The sequence below is a fragment of the Magnolia sinica genome, chromosome 19 (assembly GCF_029962835.1).
Source record: "Magnolia sinica isolate HGM2019 chromosome 19, MsV1, whole genome shotgun sequence".
In the NCBI taxonomy this organism is placed as follows: Eukaryota; Viridiplantae; Streptophyta; class Magnoliopsida; order Magnoliales; family Magnoliaceae; genus Magnolia; species Magnolia sinica.
Window position 1 is genome coordinate 15912319 of NC_080591.1, and position 20961 is coordinate 15933279.

General features: G+C 40.6%; 1 protein-coding gene across 4 annotated transcripts in view; it reads left to right on the forward strand.

The window, feature by feature from the left end:
• LOC131235692 (uncharacterized) overlaps positions 1-11131 on the forward strand; it is a 30820-nt gene extending 19689 nt beyond the window's left edge. For 2 of the 4 annotated variants that reach the window (XM_058232985.1, XM_058232987.1), the window contains exon 3: positions 8443-11131. In XM_058232985.1, the coding sequence (XP_058088968.1) occupies positions 8443-10595 (2153 nt within the window). In that variant the 3' untranslated portion in view covers positions 10596-11131. Of the gene's footprint in view, positions 1-2161; positions 4856-8442 lie in introns of those variants that run through there. The other 2 variants (XM_058232986.1, XM_058232988.1) reach the window with 1 other exon arrangement.
• Positions 11132-20961: the final 9830 nt, after the last annotated feature.

Genomic DNA, 20961 nt, shown 5'->3' on the forward strand with positions numbered 1-20961 from the left:
GTAACAGCCGTTACAGAGAAAATGACCCGTAAAGGTCATTACAGCCCCTGTAATGGCCCATTATACCCTCTGTAAAGGCCGTAACGACCCCATAACGGTCCATTATGAGGTCGATACGGGTTTTTTTTTTTTCAATAAAAAAAAAAGAGACTGTAACAGCCGTTACGGCTCCCGTGACAGCTGTTACAACCCGTGTCATAAATGTAACGGTGGTGGCCGTTACGGCCACCATTACTGTTACAGAATACCTTGGTTGGGTTATGATCAATACCGCACACTAAATCTGATTTTTAATCTTTGGTCTGAACCCACTCATAAATGTGTAGTTGGGGGTGCATTGCATGCATGCATGCGAGAGCATGAAATGAAAAATAGAAAAGAAACAGAAAACTGTAAACACTGGTCTTTTTTTCGAAGGTGCAATGCACACCTGTTTCAGTGTTGTTTTCCAAAGCTTCCCTTGCAGTGGTCATGTTTTCTCGTATTTTATTTGAGTTAGTTTGCCATGGTAAATGTTTTTCAGTCTGAAAGCAGTTTCATTGCAGCTATGACGTCAGTTTGTATTTCATAATACCTGAGCTACAGTAAATCTGGATTATTTGAATCCAGTTTGCAATGCTTATTATTATTATTATTATTTTAAATTCTAATTTATTGGCCCTTTACTTCTAACACTATTACATGTACTTGTCCGTTTTATAAAGAGAAATGCTTTGGAGGTTCACTCAAGTTGCTCAACCCGTCACCCTACCCATCACTAGGGGTGCACACGGGTCAGTTCGGTCTGGTTCTGGGGTGAAACCAGAACTGAAACGGTTCTAGGATTTTCGGAACCGGAACCGGAAAACCGGTTTGGTTCCACGGTTCTGGGCTTTTAAAAATCCAGCCCAATTGGTATGAGATGCATTTATATCCACTGTCCATCCAGGGACTGCATCATAGGAAACAGTGGAGGTAGACTCTACATCAGCTTCATTAGTCATTGGCCATTATTATCCTTTCAGCATGATTATTGACTGTGGCCCATTAGTGGAAGCTTATATAAAATGGACGGTTCCGATGAGCAGAGAATCTCTGCATGTGGGTCCCAATTGGATGACATATGCTGGGGGTCCTGAACCCCTGCTGCTGCAAAAATCACATGAGGGAACGATCAAATTCATATTTAACTTGGCCTTCTGTTTTTATAGTCATCTATCATTCAAGTCATGGATGAGATAGAATTTCCTGATAAAGGTGATTCTTTAGAATAATAAGAAATTCATGATGGGAATAACAACTAAATGGGTAAAATTATTGTATTTGTATAAATAATATGATAATCATGGACCTGATCAATACTAACCCTCAAACAGTGAGGGTGGAGTGCTGTTAGGTTGGCGATCAACAGTGAGATGTAAGGATTTATAAGAGAGTCGGGTGGAGTGCAGTTCAGCTGGTGATGAAGAGGGTCTATGGTTAAATCTTGAATGTGTTCATTTAACCCCTTTCTTATGTAATTTTAATTTCTGCTACTCTTGATTTGCCCTTTGCATCCATGGTTGAAACTACCCTCATTAGCATAAGTTCGGCGAGAGAGAGGGTTTTTTAGTTTTTTTGGATTTAAACATAAGTTCGGATCCACGGTTCGGATCAACGGTTCGGTTCTGTTCTACATGCCCCTAAACCGGAACCGAACCGTATCCAATGGTTCTTTGATTTTTGGAACCGGAACCGAACCGTATCCAACGGTTCTTTGATTTTTGGAACCGGAAGAACCGGTTCGATGTGCACCCCTACCCATCACCACCCACTCATGTAAGAGATCCCACAATAGGCGTGCTACATGTGAAAGATCTTGCCCATCTGAGATCACATAGACATAAAAGTGAATTATAAATAATGCTCCAGAAAAAGATTTAAAAAAAAAAAAAAAGATTTTCTAATTCACCTTCTTTGGATGGTGAGGATCACTGGGCAGTGAGATTTTTGTCACGTAGACCACATATGGTGGGACCTTCTTGATGGAGAGTCGGATCATATCAAATGACGAGGCAGAAGAGCTGCTTGGGTGAGTCTTGCGAGCAAAGCTTTTCTGTAAATGCTGGTCGCTTGGAATTTTAGATTACAATTTAAGCTTGTATACTATCACACAAATAAAGGCGAAGGCTATGTGATGCAGGTGTTTCTCCTGATCAGGGGTCCGAGTTTTCAACCTCAAGCAGGTTCATTCCTACTTCTAGAAGAGTGTTCAAAGGGCTCAAAGATTTTGTGAAGAAACTTGTGGACATCCATTCATTTTCACATGATCTTGAAGATTGGATTCTTGAGAAAACATGTACTGATTCTACTGACAGGAAGCAATTATTCAAATCTCCTTTCCTGATCGATGACCTGCGCAAACTTGATTATGCATTGGAGGGGGTCTTGTTTCAGCAACTTTTCCGGATGCCATACTCCCTCTATGCTTCTGATGATTTAAAAGAAGATGAGTTTGTTGCGCTGGAAGACTTTCTTCATGCAATTACTGATGGGTTATGGCGTACCTTTTGGCACAAAAGCGGGCCACTCCCCTTTTCAGTATCTTGTCCTCGACACCCTGGATCTAGGTTTTATACTGTGGAAAATGCAATATCAAAGGGAAGGCTTGGAGCACTTTGTGGGGCCGCTTTGGTAGCAAACAGCAGTGCTGATTTACAAGTTCAGTGGGATCAAGTGGTGGAGCTTGCTTTATTCAAATCGGATATTGCACAGGGTAACGAATTGGGATTTTCGACAGCGACTGTTTGTGAAGCCCTCTTTTATGGATTTCACATACTTCTCTCGAGGACTTTGAGCAAGTACAACACTGTCAGCGGGGATTCTGTCTATCTTCTGGTTATGGATTCTAAATTCGGTGGAGTGGTTAAATTGGGGGGCGATCTGAGTAAGCTCGAAGTTAATTCAGGGGACCCATACCGCTCCGTTGTAGAATGGGTCAAACTACATGCGGAAGTCAATGTTTCACCCATCGACCGGATATGGAATAAGCTAGGAAATCCAAATTGGGGGGATTTAGGTACCCTTCAGGTACTTCAAGCAACCTTCTATTCCATTGTGCAGTGGAAAGGACCGCCAAGAAAGTCAATCGCCTCATTAGCTGCGGACCACAGCCTTCGAATTCAGAAACGTTGGATAGAGTGTCGCCTGGTTGCAAATGGGAATGGGCCAGCCACTGCTCATCATGCTGACCATAAACAAGGAGAGATTGTTGAACTTGACTGCAATGAAGATCAGAAGTCTGTTAAAAAGCAAACAACACGTTTGAAGCTTAAGCAGGGGGAGGTGATGATTTTGGAGGATTCTCAGGGGCAGAAAGGATTCCGCATGCAGGAGGCTCTTGTCAATGGAGAGTGCTTATCATACAGTGCGGTTTCTCTAGAAAACCCTGGCGAGCTATTGACTGTGTACGTAGGAGCTCACCCATCTAAGCTTGAGCCATCCTGGGAGGATATGAGCCTTTGGTACCAAGTTCAAAGGCAGACCAAGGTATTGAACATCATGAAACAGCAAGGTATCTCCAGCAAGTATTTACCGGAAATCATCACCTCTGGTCGGATTTTGCATTCGGGCCCTTGTAGAAAACAAAGCACAGGTGGTCGATGCGATCACCCATGGTGCGGGACTCCAAGTCTCGTAACATATCCAGTTGGGAACCCACTATCATCCATTGTTGCACGAAATGGCCCGTTTTCCTGTGAGGAAGCGTTGCGCTGCTGCAGGGACTGCTTATCAGCTCTGAGGAGCGCGGCATCGGCCAACATCCAACATGGTGACATATGTCCTGAAAATATAGTACGTGTTGATACTTCTGGTGCTAGCACCAGATTTTTGTACATGCCTGTATCGTGGGGTCGTGCAGTTCTGGAGGATAGGGACAGCCCTGCAATAAATCTGCAGTTTTCTTCAACCCACGCGCTTCAGCAGGGAAAGCTGTGTCCAGTATCGGATGCTGAGAGCCTCATTTACCTCCTTTATTTCATCTGCGGGGGCACAATGCAGCAGCAGGACTCTATTGAGTCAGCACTGCAGTGGAGGGAGAAATGTTGGGCCAGGCGGTCAATTCAGCAGCAGCTTGGCGAGGTTTCAGCACTTCTTAAGGCATTTGCTGATTATGTGGATAGTCTCTGTGGGACTCCTTATCCCGTAGATTATGATATCTGGTTAAAGAGATTGAATAGAGTGGTAGATGGTTCAGATAGGGGAAAGCTGAAAGAGGAAGTAGCAGTTATGAAGTTAGAGGATGTTGCAGAGTCTTCAGGAACTTCTGGATGTGGTCCTTCTTTGTCATGCTGACACGTGGATGGGAGTTTGTAGATGACCATATTGGGAGGGTTTTTTTTTTTTTTTTTTTTGCTCTGTTTGTAACTTTAGTTTATTGATTACCCACGAGGGTTTTGTAGAAGGGTGGCTCGATAAGGAGTTTTAGGGTACCGACTCTCAGCAAATACAGTTTGATGAGGCCTTTTCAATGCAGCACATTCGTGACCCATGGTTTGGTGGTCCAAACAGTTGATCTGATGGGAATCACCATTGATGGACCATGCCCCAGAAGTGTTCCACATCCATCTGAGTGGTAGCCCACAGCTAAACAGTGAAGAAAGCATGGAACAGCGGTCAATCTATGGTGATCTATGAATTATGGGTCCACATATCGAACTGAAAGCCATGACAAACTGCATTTGCTGAGGCTTGGCATCCTATTACTCTGGCTCTATTAGACCTGCTTGTTGAGTGGCATGTTTTGCAATGATATCAATTTAATCAGTTGATCTGTTGGGGAATTACTAATCCAGGCATATGAATCTCTATCAAGTTCCATGTTTGCCGACTGTAACTGTCTGCCATAGCCATTTTTACTTCATTCAGTCTTATAGCTTCATCAAAAAGATCAGCTCTACTCCTTTCTCACACGTTTGTTTCTCATTTCTTGCAGGAAGGACTGTGATGTGTAACATGCACAGATTTGAGGCCATGGGTTCTTTTAGGTAACAATGTTGGAGCCTACCATCGAATATGGTGTTTGGATGCGCAGTTGGACTGAATATCATTTGATTATGGAAGAAATGACCAAACAGTAGGTGGGAGATTTTTAGGGCCCTTTTGGATGCAACTTCTGCAAATAGCCTTTTTCTGCAATAACTAAGTCCCCGAAAGCCTTCCAATTGGTTTTCTCAGCAAGTGGGCTTTTTGCACCTATCTCATTGGTGATTTTGAAACCAGAGATTTTGGGTGGGATTCTCTAGAAACCCTCATTTCAATATACTGAAAATTACGATACACACACACACACACACACACACACACACACACACACACTGTCAAGTGTGTTGTAGGAGGGGCATGCATGAATTGACAACACTTGCTGAATGTGAAATATCCATCCGGTAAATGGTTAAATAGATAAATTGGCCAGCCAATCGATTGTACATGCCAAGATCAGAGATAAGTTCACTATCATCGGGCTTGATTTTCTGTGACGTATCATTAGCAAGCATGCATCCTAGCATCTTGGTCTCTGTGAGAAGATGAAGAGCATATTTCATTTGAGAGGGCACGACTCTTGACTTTGATTGAGCAACTTCAATTCCGAGAAAATACGAGTCCTAAGGTCTTTGATCTCAAAACCAAGTCTTAAGAAAAGATTTAATGGCCACCGTACCCTCATTATTATTGCCAGACAACTCAATGCCATCTATATAGACAATCAACACTATAACCCTCATGGGTTGCTGAAAAATAAAAAGAAGTGATCGACGGCGTGGTTTCCAACAAATTAAAAATTCAAAATAGTACAATTAGATTTATCAAACTAGGCATGTGGAGACCGTTCAAGACCATAGATAAACTTCTTTGGTTGACATAAAAGATGTGAATTGTGTGGCATAGAAAAAACCTGGGTTCATCCATATAAACCTCATCGGTGAGATCACCATGTAAGAATGCGTTATTCACATCTAATTGAAAAGGGGGCCAGTATAAATTTACCTCTAAGGAAATAACATGTATTATTCACATCTAGTTGAAAAGGGGGCCAGTATAAATTTACCCCTAAGGAAATAACGAGCTAAGTTTAGCCATAGGAGAACATTTTATAGCAATCCATGCCATATGTTTGAATATAACCGTTAGTGACAAACCGTTTTATAATAGTCAATATTTGGAAGATACTTGATAGTATAAACCCATCAGTATCCAACAGTTTGCTTACCCTTGGATAGAGAACTAACTCCTAGATATTGTTCTTGTCAAGTGCCTACATTTCTTCCATCATAGCTGGAGTCTAGTTAGAGCTACTCACAACTTCCTTCAAATTACGCGGGGTAACAGAGGATGATACGGAAGTTTCAAAAGATTGGGAGGTAAAAAGATGCTGATTTGTTTTAGGAATAAGGTAAAAGATGTTGATAGGAAACAAAATTGTTAATGGGATGTTTGGTGCATGAATGGGAAGATCTACGCAAGCCAATGATGAGAGATTGTACTTGAAAGACTAGTAGATGTGGATGGAATGATAGGTGACTGAGATTGTACTTGAAAGACTGGTAGATGTGGATGGAATGGTAGGTGACTGAGATTGTACTTGAAAGACTAGTAGATGTGGATGGAATGATAGGTGACTGATCAGTGGAGGATTTAATCCGTTGATGATATACAAGAATAGGCTTGGAGAAGGCAAACAAAGTAGGAGCATCAAGATAAGATAATGAATGGGATAAAGAGTTAGATTGCATGAACTTCTCCTGACAAGTAAGAGGATCATGTAGAGATCGTCCTTCTTCAGAAAAGTAAGGATTCTCTTCAAAGAGTGTCACATTAGCTGTTATATATATCTTATATGTTAGAAGGTTATAACATTTATACCCTTTTTGAGATTGAGAGTAATATAAGAAGTCGCACTTAATGGTTTGAGAACTCAACCTAAGAAGTCGTACTTACATGTTAGAACATAGAAATAGTTTTTCCATGCCCCTATTGAAAACCTTACTAGAATGTAGAAATTATTTTTCCATGCTGAATAACACATCCCACATGGTGTGTAATGTTGGACGTAGGCCAGTGGGGCCCACTGGTGAGCAATCACTAGTGGGTGGGTCCCATAAGTTTAGGCATCTTTCGACCTTTCTCCTTTTCTGTTATATTTCAAATTCAATTTTGAATTTGATTTATGATAGGAGATAGTGATAAGACCGGATGATATGGTCTCATCCAAACTCTTTTCCTTTCCTATAAAAAGGTATGAGCTTCTCTTGTTAATAGAATCATATACAAAATACCGAGAGTATACAGAGAGAGAAATATTGTGCACGAGAGTCTGTCCATTCTGGCTTGTCCTTGGGACGATCTGATCCATAGATCGCAATCCGGACGAGGGCGAAGCGAGACATCTCTACAATGTTTCAGAATCGCCCTCGCTGCTGGCGGAGATGGCCATTGGTGCCAACGAGGCCTTTCAGTACTGGGAAAGGACAACTGGGTCCTCAGCGAAGCGCCCTGCTTCGGTGGGTCCCTCTCGTGGAGAGGTGTCATTGACAATTGCCCCTGGCAGACTTAATCCTCCTGAGGAGGAAATAGACGTGTGTTATATATGGCTGATGTACACACGTGTGTTATATATGGCTATACACACGTGTTGGCTGATGTGCACTTAAATTGACTGATGTGCATAATATCAACTACAAGCAATAGATGTAATATTGTACCATAACACGTGTGTATTGACGTTAGCCATACATATGGGTCTGATATGTATAACACATATGTGGATTCACGTTAGCAACACATGCATCTTATCACAAGGTATGCGAGAGAGAGGGTTTTTTAGTTTTTTTGGATTTAAACATAAGTTCGGATCCACGGTTCGGATCAACGGTTCGGTTCTGTTCTACATGCCCCTAAACCGGAACCGAACTGTATCCAACGGTACTTTGATTTTTGGAACCGGAACCGAACCGTATCCAACGGTTCTTTGATTTTTGGAACCGGAACCGGTGCAGTCTAGAACCGGACCGTTTGATCGGTTCTACCGGTTCGATGTGCACCCCCACCCATCACCACCCACTCATGTAAGAGATCCCACAATAGGCGTGCTACATGTGAAAGATCTTGCCCATCTGAGATCACATAGACATAAAAGTGAATTATAAATAATGCTCCAGAAAAAGATTTTTTTAAAAAAAACATTTTCTAATTCACCTTCTTTGGATGGTGAGGATCACTGGGCAGTGAGATTTTTGTCACGTAGACCACATATGGTGGGACCTTCTTGATGAAGAGTCAGATCATATCAAATGACTAGGCAGAGCTGCTTGGGTGAGTCTTGCTAGCAAAGCTTTTCTGCAAATGCTGGTCACTTGGAATTTTAGATTACAATTTAAGCTTGTATACTATCACACAAATAAAGGCGAAGGCTATGTGATGCAGGCGTTTCTCCTGATCGCGGGTCCGAGTTTTCAACCTCAAGCAGGTTCATTCCTACTTCTAGAAGAGTGTTCAAAGGGCTCAAAGATTTTGTGAAGAAACTTGTGGACATCCATTCATTTTCACATGATCTTGAAGATTGGATTCTTGAGAAAACATGTACTGATTCTACTGACATGAAGCAATTATTCAAATCTCCTTTCCCGATCGATGACCTGCGCAAACTTGATTATGCATTGGAGGGGGTCTTGTTTCAGCAACTTTTCCGGATGCCATACTCCCTCTATGCTTCTGATGATTTAAAAGAAGATGAGTTTGTTGCGCTGGAAGACTTTCTTCATGCAATTACTGATGGGTTATGGCGTACCTTTTGGCACAAAAGCGGGCCACTCCCCTTTTCAGTATCTTGTCCTCGACACCCTGGATCTAGGTTTTATACCGTGGAAAATGCAATATCAAAGGGAAGGCTTGGAGCACTTTGTGGGGCCGCTTTGGTAGCAAACAGCAGTGCTGATTTACAAGTTCAGTGGGATCAAGTGGTGGAGCTTGCTTTATTCAAATCGGATATTGCACAGGGTAACGAATTGGGATTTTCGACAGCGACTGTTTGTGAAGCCCTCTTTTATGGATTTCACATACTTCTCTCGAGGACTTTGAGCAAGTACAACACTGTCAGCGGGGATTCTGTCTATCTTCTGGTTATGGATTCTAAATTTGGTGGAGTGGTTAAATTGGGGGGCGATCTGAGTAAGCTCGAAGTTAATTCAGGGGACCCATACCGCTCCGTTGTAGAATGGGTCAAACTACATGCGGAAGTCAATGTTTCACCCATCGACCGGATATGGAATAAGCTAGGAAATCCAAATTGGGGGGATTTAGGTACCCTTCAGGTACTTCAAGCAACCTTCTATTCCATTGTGCAGTGGAAAGGACCGCCTAGAAAGTCAATCGCCTCATTAGCTGCGGACCACAGCCTTCGAATTCAGAAACGTTGGATAGAGTGTCGCCTGGTTGCAAATGGGAATGGGCCAGCCACTGCTCATCATGCTAACCATAAACAAGGAGAGATTGTTGAACTTGACTGCAATGAAGATCAGAAGTCTGTTAAAAAGCAAACAACACGTTTGAAGCTTAAGCAGGGGGAGGTGATGATTTTGGAGGATTCTCAGGGGCAGAAAGGATTCCGCATACAGGAGGCTCTTGTCAATGGAGAGTGCTTATCATACAGTGCGGTTTCTCTAGAAAACCCTGGCGAGCTATTGACTGTGTACGTAGGAGCTCACCCATCTAAGCTTGAGCCATCGTGGGAGGATATGAGCCTTTGGTACCAAGTTCAAAGGCAGACCAAGGTATTGAACATCATGAAACAGCAAGGGATCTCCAGCAAGTATTTACCAGAAATCATCACCTCTGGTCGGATTTTGCATTCGGGCCCTTGTAGAAAACAAAGCACAGGTGGTCGATGCGATCACCCATGGTGCGGGACTCCAAGTCTCGTAACATATCCAGTTGGGAACCCACTATCATCCATTGTTGCACGAAATGGCCCGTTTTCCTGTGAGGAAGCGTTGCGCTGCTGCAGGGACTGCTTATCAGCTCTGAGGAGCGCGGCATCGGCCAACATCCAACATGGTGACATATGTCCTGAAAATATAGTACGTGTTGATACTTCTGGTGCTAGCCCCAGATTTTTGTACATGCCTGTATCGTGGGGTCGTGCAGTTCTGGAGGATAGGGACAGCCCCGCAATAAATCTGCAGTTTTCTTCAACCCACGCGCTTCAGCAGGGAAAGCTGTGTCCAGTATCGGATGCTGAGAGCCTCATTTACCTCCTTTATTTCATCTGCGGGGGCACAATGCAGCAGCAGGACTCTATTGAGTCAGCACTGCAGTGGAGGGAGAAATGTTGGGCCAGGCGGTCAATTCAGCAGCAGCTTGGCGAGGTTTCAGCACTTCTTAAGGCATTTGCTGATTATGTGGATAGTCTCTGTGGGACTCCTTATCCCGTAGATTATGATATCTGGTTAAAGAGATTGAATAGAGTGGTAGATGGTTCAGATAGGGGAAAGCTGAAAGAGGAAGTAGCAGTTATGAAGTTAGAGGATGTTGCAGAGTCTTCAGGAACTTCTGGATGTGGTCCTTCTTTGTCGTGCTGACATGTGGATGGGAGTTTGTAGATGACCATATTGGGAGGGTTTTTTTTTTTTTTTGCGCTGTTTGTAACTTTAGTTTATTGATTACCCACGAGGGTTTTGTAGAAGGGTGGCTCGATAAGGAGTTATAGGGTACCGACTCTCAGCAAATACAGTTTGATGAGGCCTTTTCAATGCAGCACATTCGTGACCCATGGTTTGGTGGTCCAAACAGTTGATCTGATGGGAATCACCATTGATGGACCATGCCCCAGAAGTGTTCCACATCCATCTGAGTGGTAGCCCACAGCTAAACAGTGAAGAAAGCATGGAACAGCGGTCAATCTATGGTGATCTACGAATTATGGGTCCACATATCGAACTGAAAGCCATGACAAACTGCATTTGCTGAGGCTTGGCATCCTATTACTCTGGCTCTATTAGACCTGCTTGTTGAGTGGCATGTTTTGCAATGATATCAATTTAATCAGTTGATCTGTTGGGGAATTACTAATCCAGGCATATGAATCTCTATCAAGTTCCATGTTTGCCGACTGTAACTGTCTGCCATAGCCATTTTTACTTCATTCAGGCTTATAGCTTCATCAAAAAGATCAGCTCTACTCCTTTCTCACACGTTTGTTTCTCATTTCTTGCAGGAAGGACAGTGATGTGTAACATGCACAGATTTGAGGCCATGGGTTCTTTTAGGTAACAATGTTGGAGCCTACCATCAAGTATGGTGTTTGGATGCGCAGTTGGATTGAATATCATTTGATTATGGAAGAAATGACCAAACAGTAGGTGGGAGATTTTTAGGGCCCTTTTGGATGCAACTTCTGCGGATAGCCTTTTTCTGCAATAACTAAGTCCCCGAAAGCCTTCCAATTGGTTTTCAGCAAGTGGGCTTTTTGCAACTATCTCATTGGTGATTTTGAAACCAGAGATTTTGGGTGGGATTCTCTAGAAACCCTCATTTCAATATACTGAAAATTACGATATATATATATATATATACACACACACACACACTGTCAAGTGTGTTGTAGGAGGGGCATGCATGAATTGACAACACTTGCTGAATGTGAAATATCCATCCTGTAAATGGTTAAATAGATAAATTGGCCAGCCAATCGATTGTACATGCCAAGATCAGAGATAAGTTCACTATCATTGGGCTTGATTCTGTGTCGTATCATTAGCAAGCATGCATCCTAGCATCTTGGTCTCTGTGAGAAGATGAAGAGCATATTTCATTTGAGAGGGCACGACTCTTGACTTTGATTGAGCAACTTCAATTCCGAGATAATACAGTCCTAAGGTCTTTGATCTCAAAACCAAGTCTTAAGAAAAGATTTAATGGCCACCGTACCCTCATTACCATTGCCAGACAACTCAATGCCATCTATATAGACAATCAACACTATAACCCTCATGGGTTGCTGAAAAATAAAAAGAAGTGATCGACTGCGTGGTTTCCAACAAATTAAAAATTCAAAATAGTACAATTAGATTTATCAAACTAGGCATGTAGAGACCGTTCAAGACCATAGATAAACCTCTTTGGTCGACATAAAAGATGTAAATTGTGTGGCATAGAAAAAACCTGGGGTTCATTCATATAAACCTCATCGGTGAGATCACCATGTAAGAATGCATTATTCACATCTAATTGAAAAGGGGGCCAGTATAAATTTACCTCTAGGGAAATAACATGCATTATTCACGTCTAGTTGAAAAGGGGGCCAGTATAAATTTACCCCTAAGGAAATAACGAACTAAGTTTAGCCATAGGAGAGAACATCTCATAGCAATCCATGCCATATGTTTGAATATAACCGTTAGTGACAAACCGTTTTATAATAGTCAATATTGGAAGATACTTGATAGTATAAACCCATAAGTATCCAACAGCTAACTCCTAGATATTGTTCTTGTCAAGTGCTTACATTTCTTCCATCATAGCCGGAGTCTAGTTAGAGCTACTCACAACTTCCTTCAAATTACCTGGGATAACAGAGGATGATATGGAAGTTTCAAAAGATTGGGAGGTAAAAGATGCTGATTTGTTTTAGGAATAAGGTAAAAGATGTTGATAGGAAACAAAATTGTTAATAGGATGTTTCGTGCATGAACGGGAAGATCTACGCAAGCCAATGATGAGAGATTGTACTTGAAAGACTAGCAGATGTGGATGGAATTGTAGGTGACTGAGATTGTACTTGAAAGACGGGAAGATGTGGATGGAATGATAGGTGACTGAGATTGTACTTGAAAGACTAGTAGATGTGGATGGAATGATAGGTGACTGATCAGTGGAGGATTTAATCAGTTGATATACAAGAATAGGCTTGGAGAAGGCAAACAAAGTAGGAGCATCAAGATAAGATAATGAATGGGATATCTTTCTCTTGAAGTAGTTGAAGCTTGAAGACATGATCTAGTACTTGAACTTCTTGATCTTGTACTTGAATGTATTGATTTTATACTTGAATATAAACAAGATTGGCAAGAATGACTTGAAGTTGATCTTACACTAACTGCTAAACAAGATATAGATTCTAAGAGGTTTTGGCCTAACAAAATTTAACAAACCTAGGAGCTAGATAAGATAATATTTACAATCTTCCCCTTTGTCAAATTTGTGACTGAACAAACCAAGACCAAGGAATCATGCACTAGTTAGATCAATATAGAATCATGCACCAGTTAGATTAATAAAACATCATGTACCAATTAGATCAATGAAGAATCATGCACCAGTGAAAAACTGGTCAGCAAAGATAAATACTCCCCATTAATACATTACTCCATAGAATCCAAGAGAAGGAAGAAATAGCTTGCAGAACCTGTATATGAACAAATACAGATCCAACTACTCCACATATATTTTACATCTTCCACTGAATCTAATATCATTAAATGGACAATACAACACAAATTCTCCCCCTTTTTGTCACAATATGACAAAGGAAAGAGTATATAAATGATGGAAGTATAAGAGTAGCATAAGAGCATTTAGTAATGAGAATAAGAAGTAAGTTTAAGAAAACAAAACTATTGTCAAGATAACCATTAAACATGTCCACAAAAATAAGAAAACATGTCCAAGCATATAGAGTTAAGAGAAATCCAAGTATGAAAGTTATTACATATCAGAAATTCAAAACTAATCTGAACCAGAAGAAGGAGCAGGTATGGAAGGATCAATTTGATGAAGTCCCTTATCAATGCGCCTAAGATATTTGCGCATATATTTAAATTGCATTTCTTGAGACACAAGCATACGCTCTACCTTCTCCTCAAGAGATTGCAAACTCGTATCAAAGTCAGGAGGCTGATAATCAGAATCAGCGGCGGAGTCAGACTCAAGCTCATCAAATATGTCATCCATATTGACATCATTTTGAGGCAAAGCATCCTCCTCTTCAATTGCTTCTCTAGCACCTACATCAACTTGGCCTATAGCCAATCTCAAATTCATCTTATTTATGTTCGAGTTGTTGAATGGTGGATGGTTAATTGGAACTTCTCCAACATGCATTGCCACAAGACCATGTGTGGCTAGTGCAGTCATAAGATAGGCAAAAGGTATATCGCTATGACCTGGGTGGAGACGGAACTGAATAATGATGTAATAGATAAGGGATTGAAGACAAACAGAAACACCAGTAATAATCGAATGAAGAATACGAGATATGAATGTAGTAAGCCGGTTTTGTTACCAAATATGGGGTAGACATTTGAAATAAAAATTCGATAGAGAACCTTTTATCTGGGTAACATAAACTTGGAAGCGAGCGCATTCCCCCAATCCATTCTACATTCATGTTACATAAAACTCTAGCGAGCATTCTCTTCTCAGATTTAGACGGTTTTATTACAATTGTATGAATGGGAAGACCGTCATCATTAACTGGAAGGTCTATTAGTCTAGAAATTAAGTGACGGTCCACTTCAATTGGACCTTCTCTGGTTATAATTGTAAACGTTAGATTTCAGAAAAGTAGTCACTAATGCAAACAAATATGGCCTGCGCAATGGAGCGGTATGCCAGACCGCCCCAATGTAAAATGTTATCACATCCTACAGATTGAAGGAGTGAAATAATACCAAATGGTGTCAAACGATTAGTGTTAATTGTCCGTTTAACTATCACGTTGCGTAAGCGAATATCTCGCACATACTCAGGATCTTCCTCGGGTGACCAAAGATGGCGTACAGTGATAGGAGCGGAACGAGAAGAAGAGGGACCACGAGATACTTTCTTCTTATTTCTACTCTCCATTGAAACAAGAAAATCAAGAAATACAAGGATTACAAAAGAGGCAAGAAGGATTTCAAGTAAATCAATTTTTTAGCTAGAAAACCCACAAAACAACTATAAACCTTGAAATAAACAACACAAATAAAGAAATGGAAGTGCAAAAAACTCAAATCTACAAGGAAATTGAAAATGATGCACTAACCATGGAGGAATCGAAGATGAGCTCGACCAGTTGTGGTAGGGCTTGTTGGAGAAGAAAAACCAAGTGAAGAAAAAGATATTTTTCCCCAAATAAAAGGCAAAACCCAAGATTCAACTACTTCAAGAGAAACATAAGATTGCATGAACTTCTCCTGACAAGTAAGAGGATCATGTAGAGATCGTCCTTCTTTGGAAAAGTAAGGATTCTCTTCAAAGAGTGTCACATCAGCTGTTATATATATCTTATATGTTAGAAGGTTACAACATTTATACCCTTCTTGAGATTGAGAGTAATATAAGAAGTCGCACTTAATGGTTTGAGAACTCAACCTAAGAAGTCGTACTTACATGTTAGAACGTAGAAATAGTTTTTCCATGCCCCTATTGAAAACCTTACTGGAATGTAGAAATTATTTTTCCATGCTGAATAACACATCCCACATGGTGTGTAATGATCACAAAGATCGTTCATCAACATTCTATTGGTTACACTACTACATCCAAAATCCAGCTCACTTTCACTATTTTACTTTTGACTCCATTTTAGTGGAGAAGCTTCTTGATCCACAATGCACATCATGAGTGCTTGATTCAAGTTGTAGGCCCACATGACTTGCTAATATTACTTAGTATAGAGGTCATTTAGTCATCTACTTCGTTTCTTTTTCTCTTTCTTTTTTTTCTCTTTAGTTACTTTATGATCGTTACCGTAGGTGTTAATTTATATTGGTTGGCTAATCTGCTTAGAAATTTCCTTTTTATTAGATTGTCTAGGATTTGAATTTCAATATTTTTGTTATTTACCCATATGTAAGAGGCTTGGTTTTTAGATTCATTAAAAAATTCTTTTCTTCTTCTCCACATGAGAAAAAAATGATAATGTGGGTGGGGAGATCTCGAAGATTGTTTGTCCCTTAGGTCTTACCGTGAGGTTGATCTAAGATGCTAGAATGCATGTGTGTCTTCCATTGGATTTCCTTTATTGGTGATTTGCATCTTCTTTGTATATTACCAGCCTGCCAATTGGGCTTTTCATTAGCTGGTATAAGGGAATTAGTTTCAATCTGGGTGTATCCTAGTGTCTGTCCTCTCTCTCTCTCTCTCTCTCTCTCTCTCTCTCTCTCTCACTCATTTTATTTTTATTTTTTTACATGCCTCCTTGAACTGTTAGTAAGTGGAGGAAGAGGGATTTTTATCCCCATGGATGAGAATTTGACATTCGATCATAAGGACATGCGATTGCTTGTCAAGTTGAAGAACTAATAACAAAAGATGAAGTAATTGTTACACTCCAAGATAATTAAAAGTAGTGAGCTTGCTCAGCAATGTACAGCTTTAGAACCCGCCACATGATGATGTTGGCCAGGATTCTGAGGAGGAAGAAATCATTTCTCATTAGCATGCTCCATTAACAGATCTTCGAGCAAGACAACATTAGTCCCTTATGTTATTGCGCTCTACACTGGGAGCCAAATGTAGGGAAGTGCCTCATTATTTGGAAGAGCCCCTTGTTTTTTGAACATGGGCCTATACAAGATTGACCTACATAAAATATCTTCCGCATGGCATACGCTATTTGTTGGAAGGTTTGTGAAGTGATCATCAACGGCAAGAGTTGTAAGAGTGTGATCTCACAAGCGGTTGTTGATAAGCTCAGCCTTAAGATAGAAGCATTTACAACTGTACATGTTAACCTAGTTTAATTAAGGCAATGGGGAAAGGTAACGAAGCAGCATCTTGTCTCTTCTTGATTAGCCACAAGTACTTAAATAATGGACGGCGCAACATCATTTCATAAGACGTTTATCATCTTTTGTTGAGCCATCCATGGTAATACGATTGCCATACCATACACGATGGGCCCACAAATACATAGACCTCCAAAAAGTGTGGTCAGTAGGTTGTCTTGTATTCAATGAATAATGATAATCCAATCAAGCCTGTGGAGGTGAATGGAGATCCAACTTTTTCTCAACCATGATCTTATAGAAGGGCCAAAAAATGATTCAAATGTTCAGATCAATGCTAGAAGAGCTGAAAGAACATATTGCAGATTTCAATGAAGGTCCTATCTTCGACGAGGACCTTATCAAGTTCATGACCTCCAATGTAATCTAATTTTCAATGAGAGACAGATCAAGTCTCAAGACTTCATCAAAGAATCGATAATCAAACTAAAACTTCTTGAAGTGCTAAAAAAGATATTGTTCCTAGATGAAATTATAGATTGCAAGATGCATCAATTGATAAATCAATAGTTGGATCGGGTGATATTTTTATTATTGCAAGCATGATTTGAAAACATTCACATACTGAAAAAATCGATGGACAAATTCGTGGAATCCAACAATGATAGCTCCCCACGACGGAAATTTAATTAGTTATGTGATCCAAATTGAGAACATGCTGAAAATCAAGGAATACAATCGTTAATTAGTTTTGTGATCCAACTTGAGAACATGCTGAAAATCAAGGGATACAATTGTTAATTAGTTATGTGATCCAACTTGAGAACATGCTAAGAATCAAGGGATACAATCGTTTGCTAACAAAACGAATCAAACAATGAGGGTTACATCATCAACCAACACCATTAAAGGAAGTGTGCTTCAAATGTGCATCACATGATTTTTACTTAAAGCTGATTTTTTAATACCTGGGGAAAATGCTGAGGATATTAGGTTCGCCTATAACTAGCAAGGGACGCTGTCATTATGTAACATTTATTTTATGATATATTTGAAGTTGGACCCTTGATTGATACAACTTGAGTTGGGCTAAGTGTATAATTCTTGGTTACACGCACATGAACCATCACCCTCCACCAGAGTATCATATATATATATATATATATTGTTGTTGATTATTGCTAGATGAAATGCAAATGAAACATGCATGTGGGTGCATGTACTCACATAAAGTCAATTAGGTGATTGTGGCTCTCTACAGTCCTATTGATCAAGATATATTTTCTCATAGAACATCTTGAATTAGTGGGAGAATATAGACATTACAATTACGTATGCATTCTAGTTTATTAAAGTTTGGTTGACGATTAAGATATTATGATGAGATAATTTCTGTGCATTAATTCATTTTGCATGCATAAAGTCAATGAATAATGTAGTTTAACTTTTATGTATCTCTTAATAAAGATGATAGTACCACTTGGAAGTTTCTGTGCATGATTGCCCTTGCCATGAGATTTTCATACCATGTGCCCATGTTGTCATGACTGCCCTTGCCATGAGATTTTCATCGATTTTCTTGGATCATTTTAAGGTATGATCATAAAAATGAAGCAGGTCCACATCTCTCGTGGACCACACCAAAGGAAGCGGCAGTGATAATGACACTCACCGTCGAAACCTTTCTGAGGGCCACCGTGATGTTTTTCCACCATCCAACCTATTCATAAGGTCATGTAGACGTGGATGAAGTGAAAACATAAATATCAGCTTGATCCGAAACTTCTCCAGCTCCCAAGAAGTTTTTAATGGTGGAAGTTCAATCCCCACTTTGTGGTCCAGTTAAGCCATGGACCTGCCTCATTTTTTGGCTCATACATTAAAATGATCTGAGGAAAAATATGAACAGCATCGATAAAACACTTACATTACAGTGGGCCCCACAGAGCCCTGCCCGGATGGATTACTGTCTAAGCCGGGGTAGGACGCAATCTGCGTCCCAACAACAAGGCATTAGATGGGGCCCATAGAGGTGTAGAGTGAACAAGCATGTTTGTAGACCCCTGAAGCAACATATCAACTAAAGTATTTAAGACATAATTGATAAGTAATAAATCCTTATCAATAATAGGCTTGGATTCCTCTCTTAGGAGAGAGGCGTAGTGAAGAACAGGGATAAGGAACATGTGAAATCCAACGATGGAAAGGATTCCACCACCCACCAACCTTATAAATAAAGAGATCTCAATCCCATCTTCAATCACTCAACTTTAGTGCCAAAAGCCTCTATCATCGTCAATGAGACGAAGCCATGGATATGAGGCTAGTGCCTAATAGATATCATCTTCTCTTGCAAGCTCCATAGTTTAAATTTACGACTGAATCAAATATGTCATTTGGTCCTTCATCTCACCCCTTTGGACAATCTTACCAAGATCTAAAAGGAAAGAAATTTTTTATACACTTGAGTTGCAACCTTACTCAATGTATCTAAATACCCATGATTAAATTGGTACATAGATCATACAATCCAACAAGATTGTTTATGGAGCATGGTACCATACTCATAGCTCATCCAACCAACCAATGCTTTGGATTCACATGAATTCTTTAAAAGCAATTATTAATACTTGAAATTCTTATTTTAAAAAATAGACATAATGTCAACAATATTTGCTGTTGTGCAAGTGGTGAGGTAGAACCAGAATCTCCAAGAGGTTAAGGTAGTGAAATATTAAATGGGTTGGGTTGGCTCTGGTTAGGTACTTGGTCCGGCCCATCGATAAACTATACGGTCCCGCGTTTCAAGTTCGATTGAAATTAGGACGCCAGTCATCATCCATCATTTTCATAGGGCCCACAAAAGCTTCGGTGATGCTAATGTTTGTGTTTTCATGATGGGCTCACCTGGGCTCGACCCATTGAACTAAATGGGCCAAGCTGGACCCACGAGACGACCTGACTCGACCCAAACTCAGGCTTAAAAGCAGCCCACGGAACCAGTGAGTTTACTCGGCCCATTGTTAACCCATGTGTCATATATGGACCGTAAACGGATTGGCTACTCCCCCTGTGACCAGGCAACGGGTGGTGGTTGGTGCTCTTTGGACCCCACCATGATGTATGTGTTTCATCCATGCCGTCCATCTATTTTTCTGGATCATTTAATCTTATAAGATAAAAAATAAGGTATATCCCAATCTTAAGTGGACCACATTACAAGAAATGTGTGTTGAATGAACATTGACCACTAAAAACTTTTTGGGGGCCATAAAAGTTTGGATTAACCTGACTTTGTTCTTTCCCTTCATCTGGGTCTATATGACCTAATCAATAGATTGGATGTCAAATAAACAGTACAACGAGCCTGAGGAGGATTTTAATGGTGGATATTCAATCACTATTGTTTTCCTGTAGTGTGGTCCACCTGAGATTTATATCCTTCTCATTTTTGGGATCAAACCCTAAAATGATCTGTTAAAATGGATGAACGGAATGGATGAAACACATACATCATGGTGGGGCCCACAGAGCACAAACCACCAGGCATAGGGCTGGTAGCCAATCCGTTTCCATATGGACCACAGTAAAAAGTTAAGATATATCTTCTAAGTAAGAAATGATGATTTTGGCCCCTTTATTGCTGCACGGAGCTGCTTTCATGGCCCTCAGCACGCAATCTAGGTCCGAAATGATGCATCTTGCCTCTTTAGCCCTTTTAAAGCAGGAAGTATAACACCCAACTGTGGGGCCCAACATGTTGAATGGGTAAAATTCACGTTGTCCATCATGTGGTATCTTCAGTGCTAGGCCATGGGGCCAAAAATCAATCAGCTCCAAATCTAGGTGGGCCGCACCACCGGGAAAGAAATAGATGAGATGTCCACCGTAGGTTATCCGTAGCGGGGGTGGCTAACATGGAGTGTGTGTACTGACATGGGTGTGTACTAACAAGCAAACTCAAAAAAAAAAAAAAGGTTTGCTTGTAGGTTTATCTTGGATCGCAGCGGCATTTTCACACCTGATTCTAGTGGAATTATTTATGAGATGCAGGGGCACCCTCAGAGTGGACAGCCTGTGTGAGGCAGATGACTCGTGTGAGGCGATACCTATATAATTTGGAGCCCACGGTGAGGTTCGGTCAAGGTCATAACCTATGAGACATGGGGCCTAAGCTATGACATAGATGGAATGATTCATCATAATCTAACCGTTCGAACTTTTAGAACAAGTG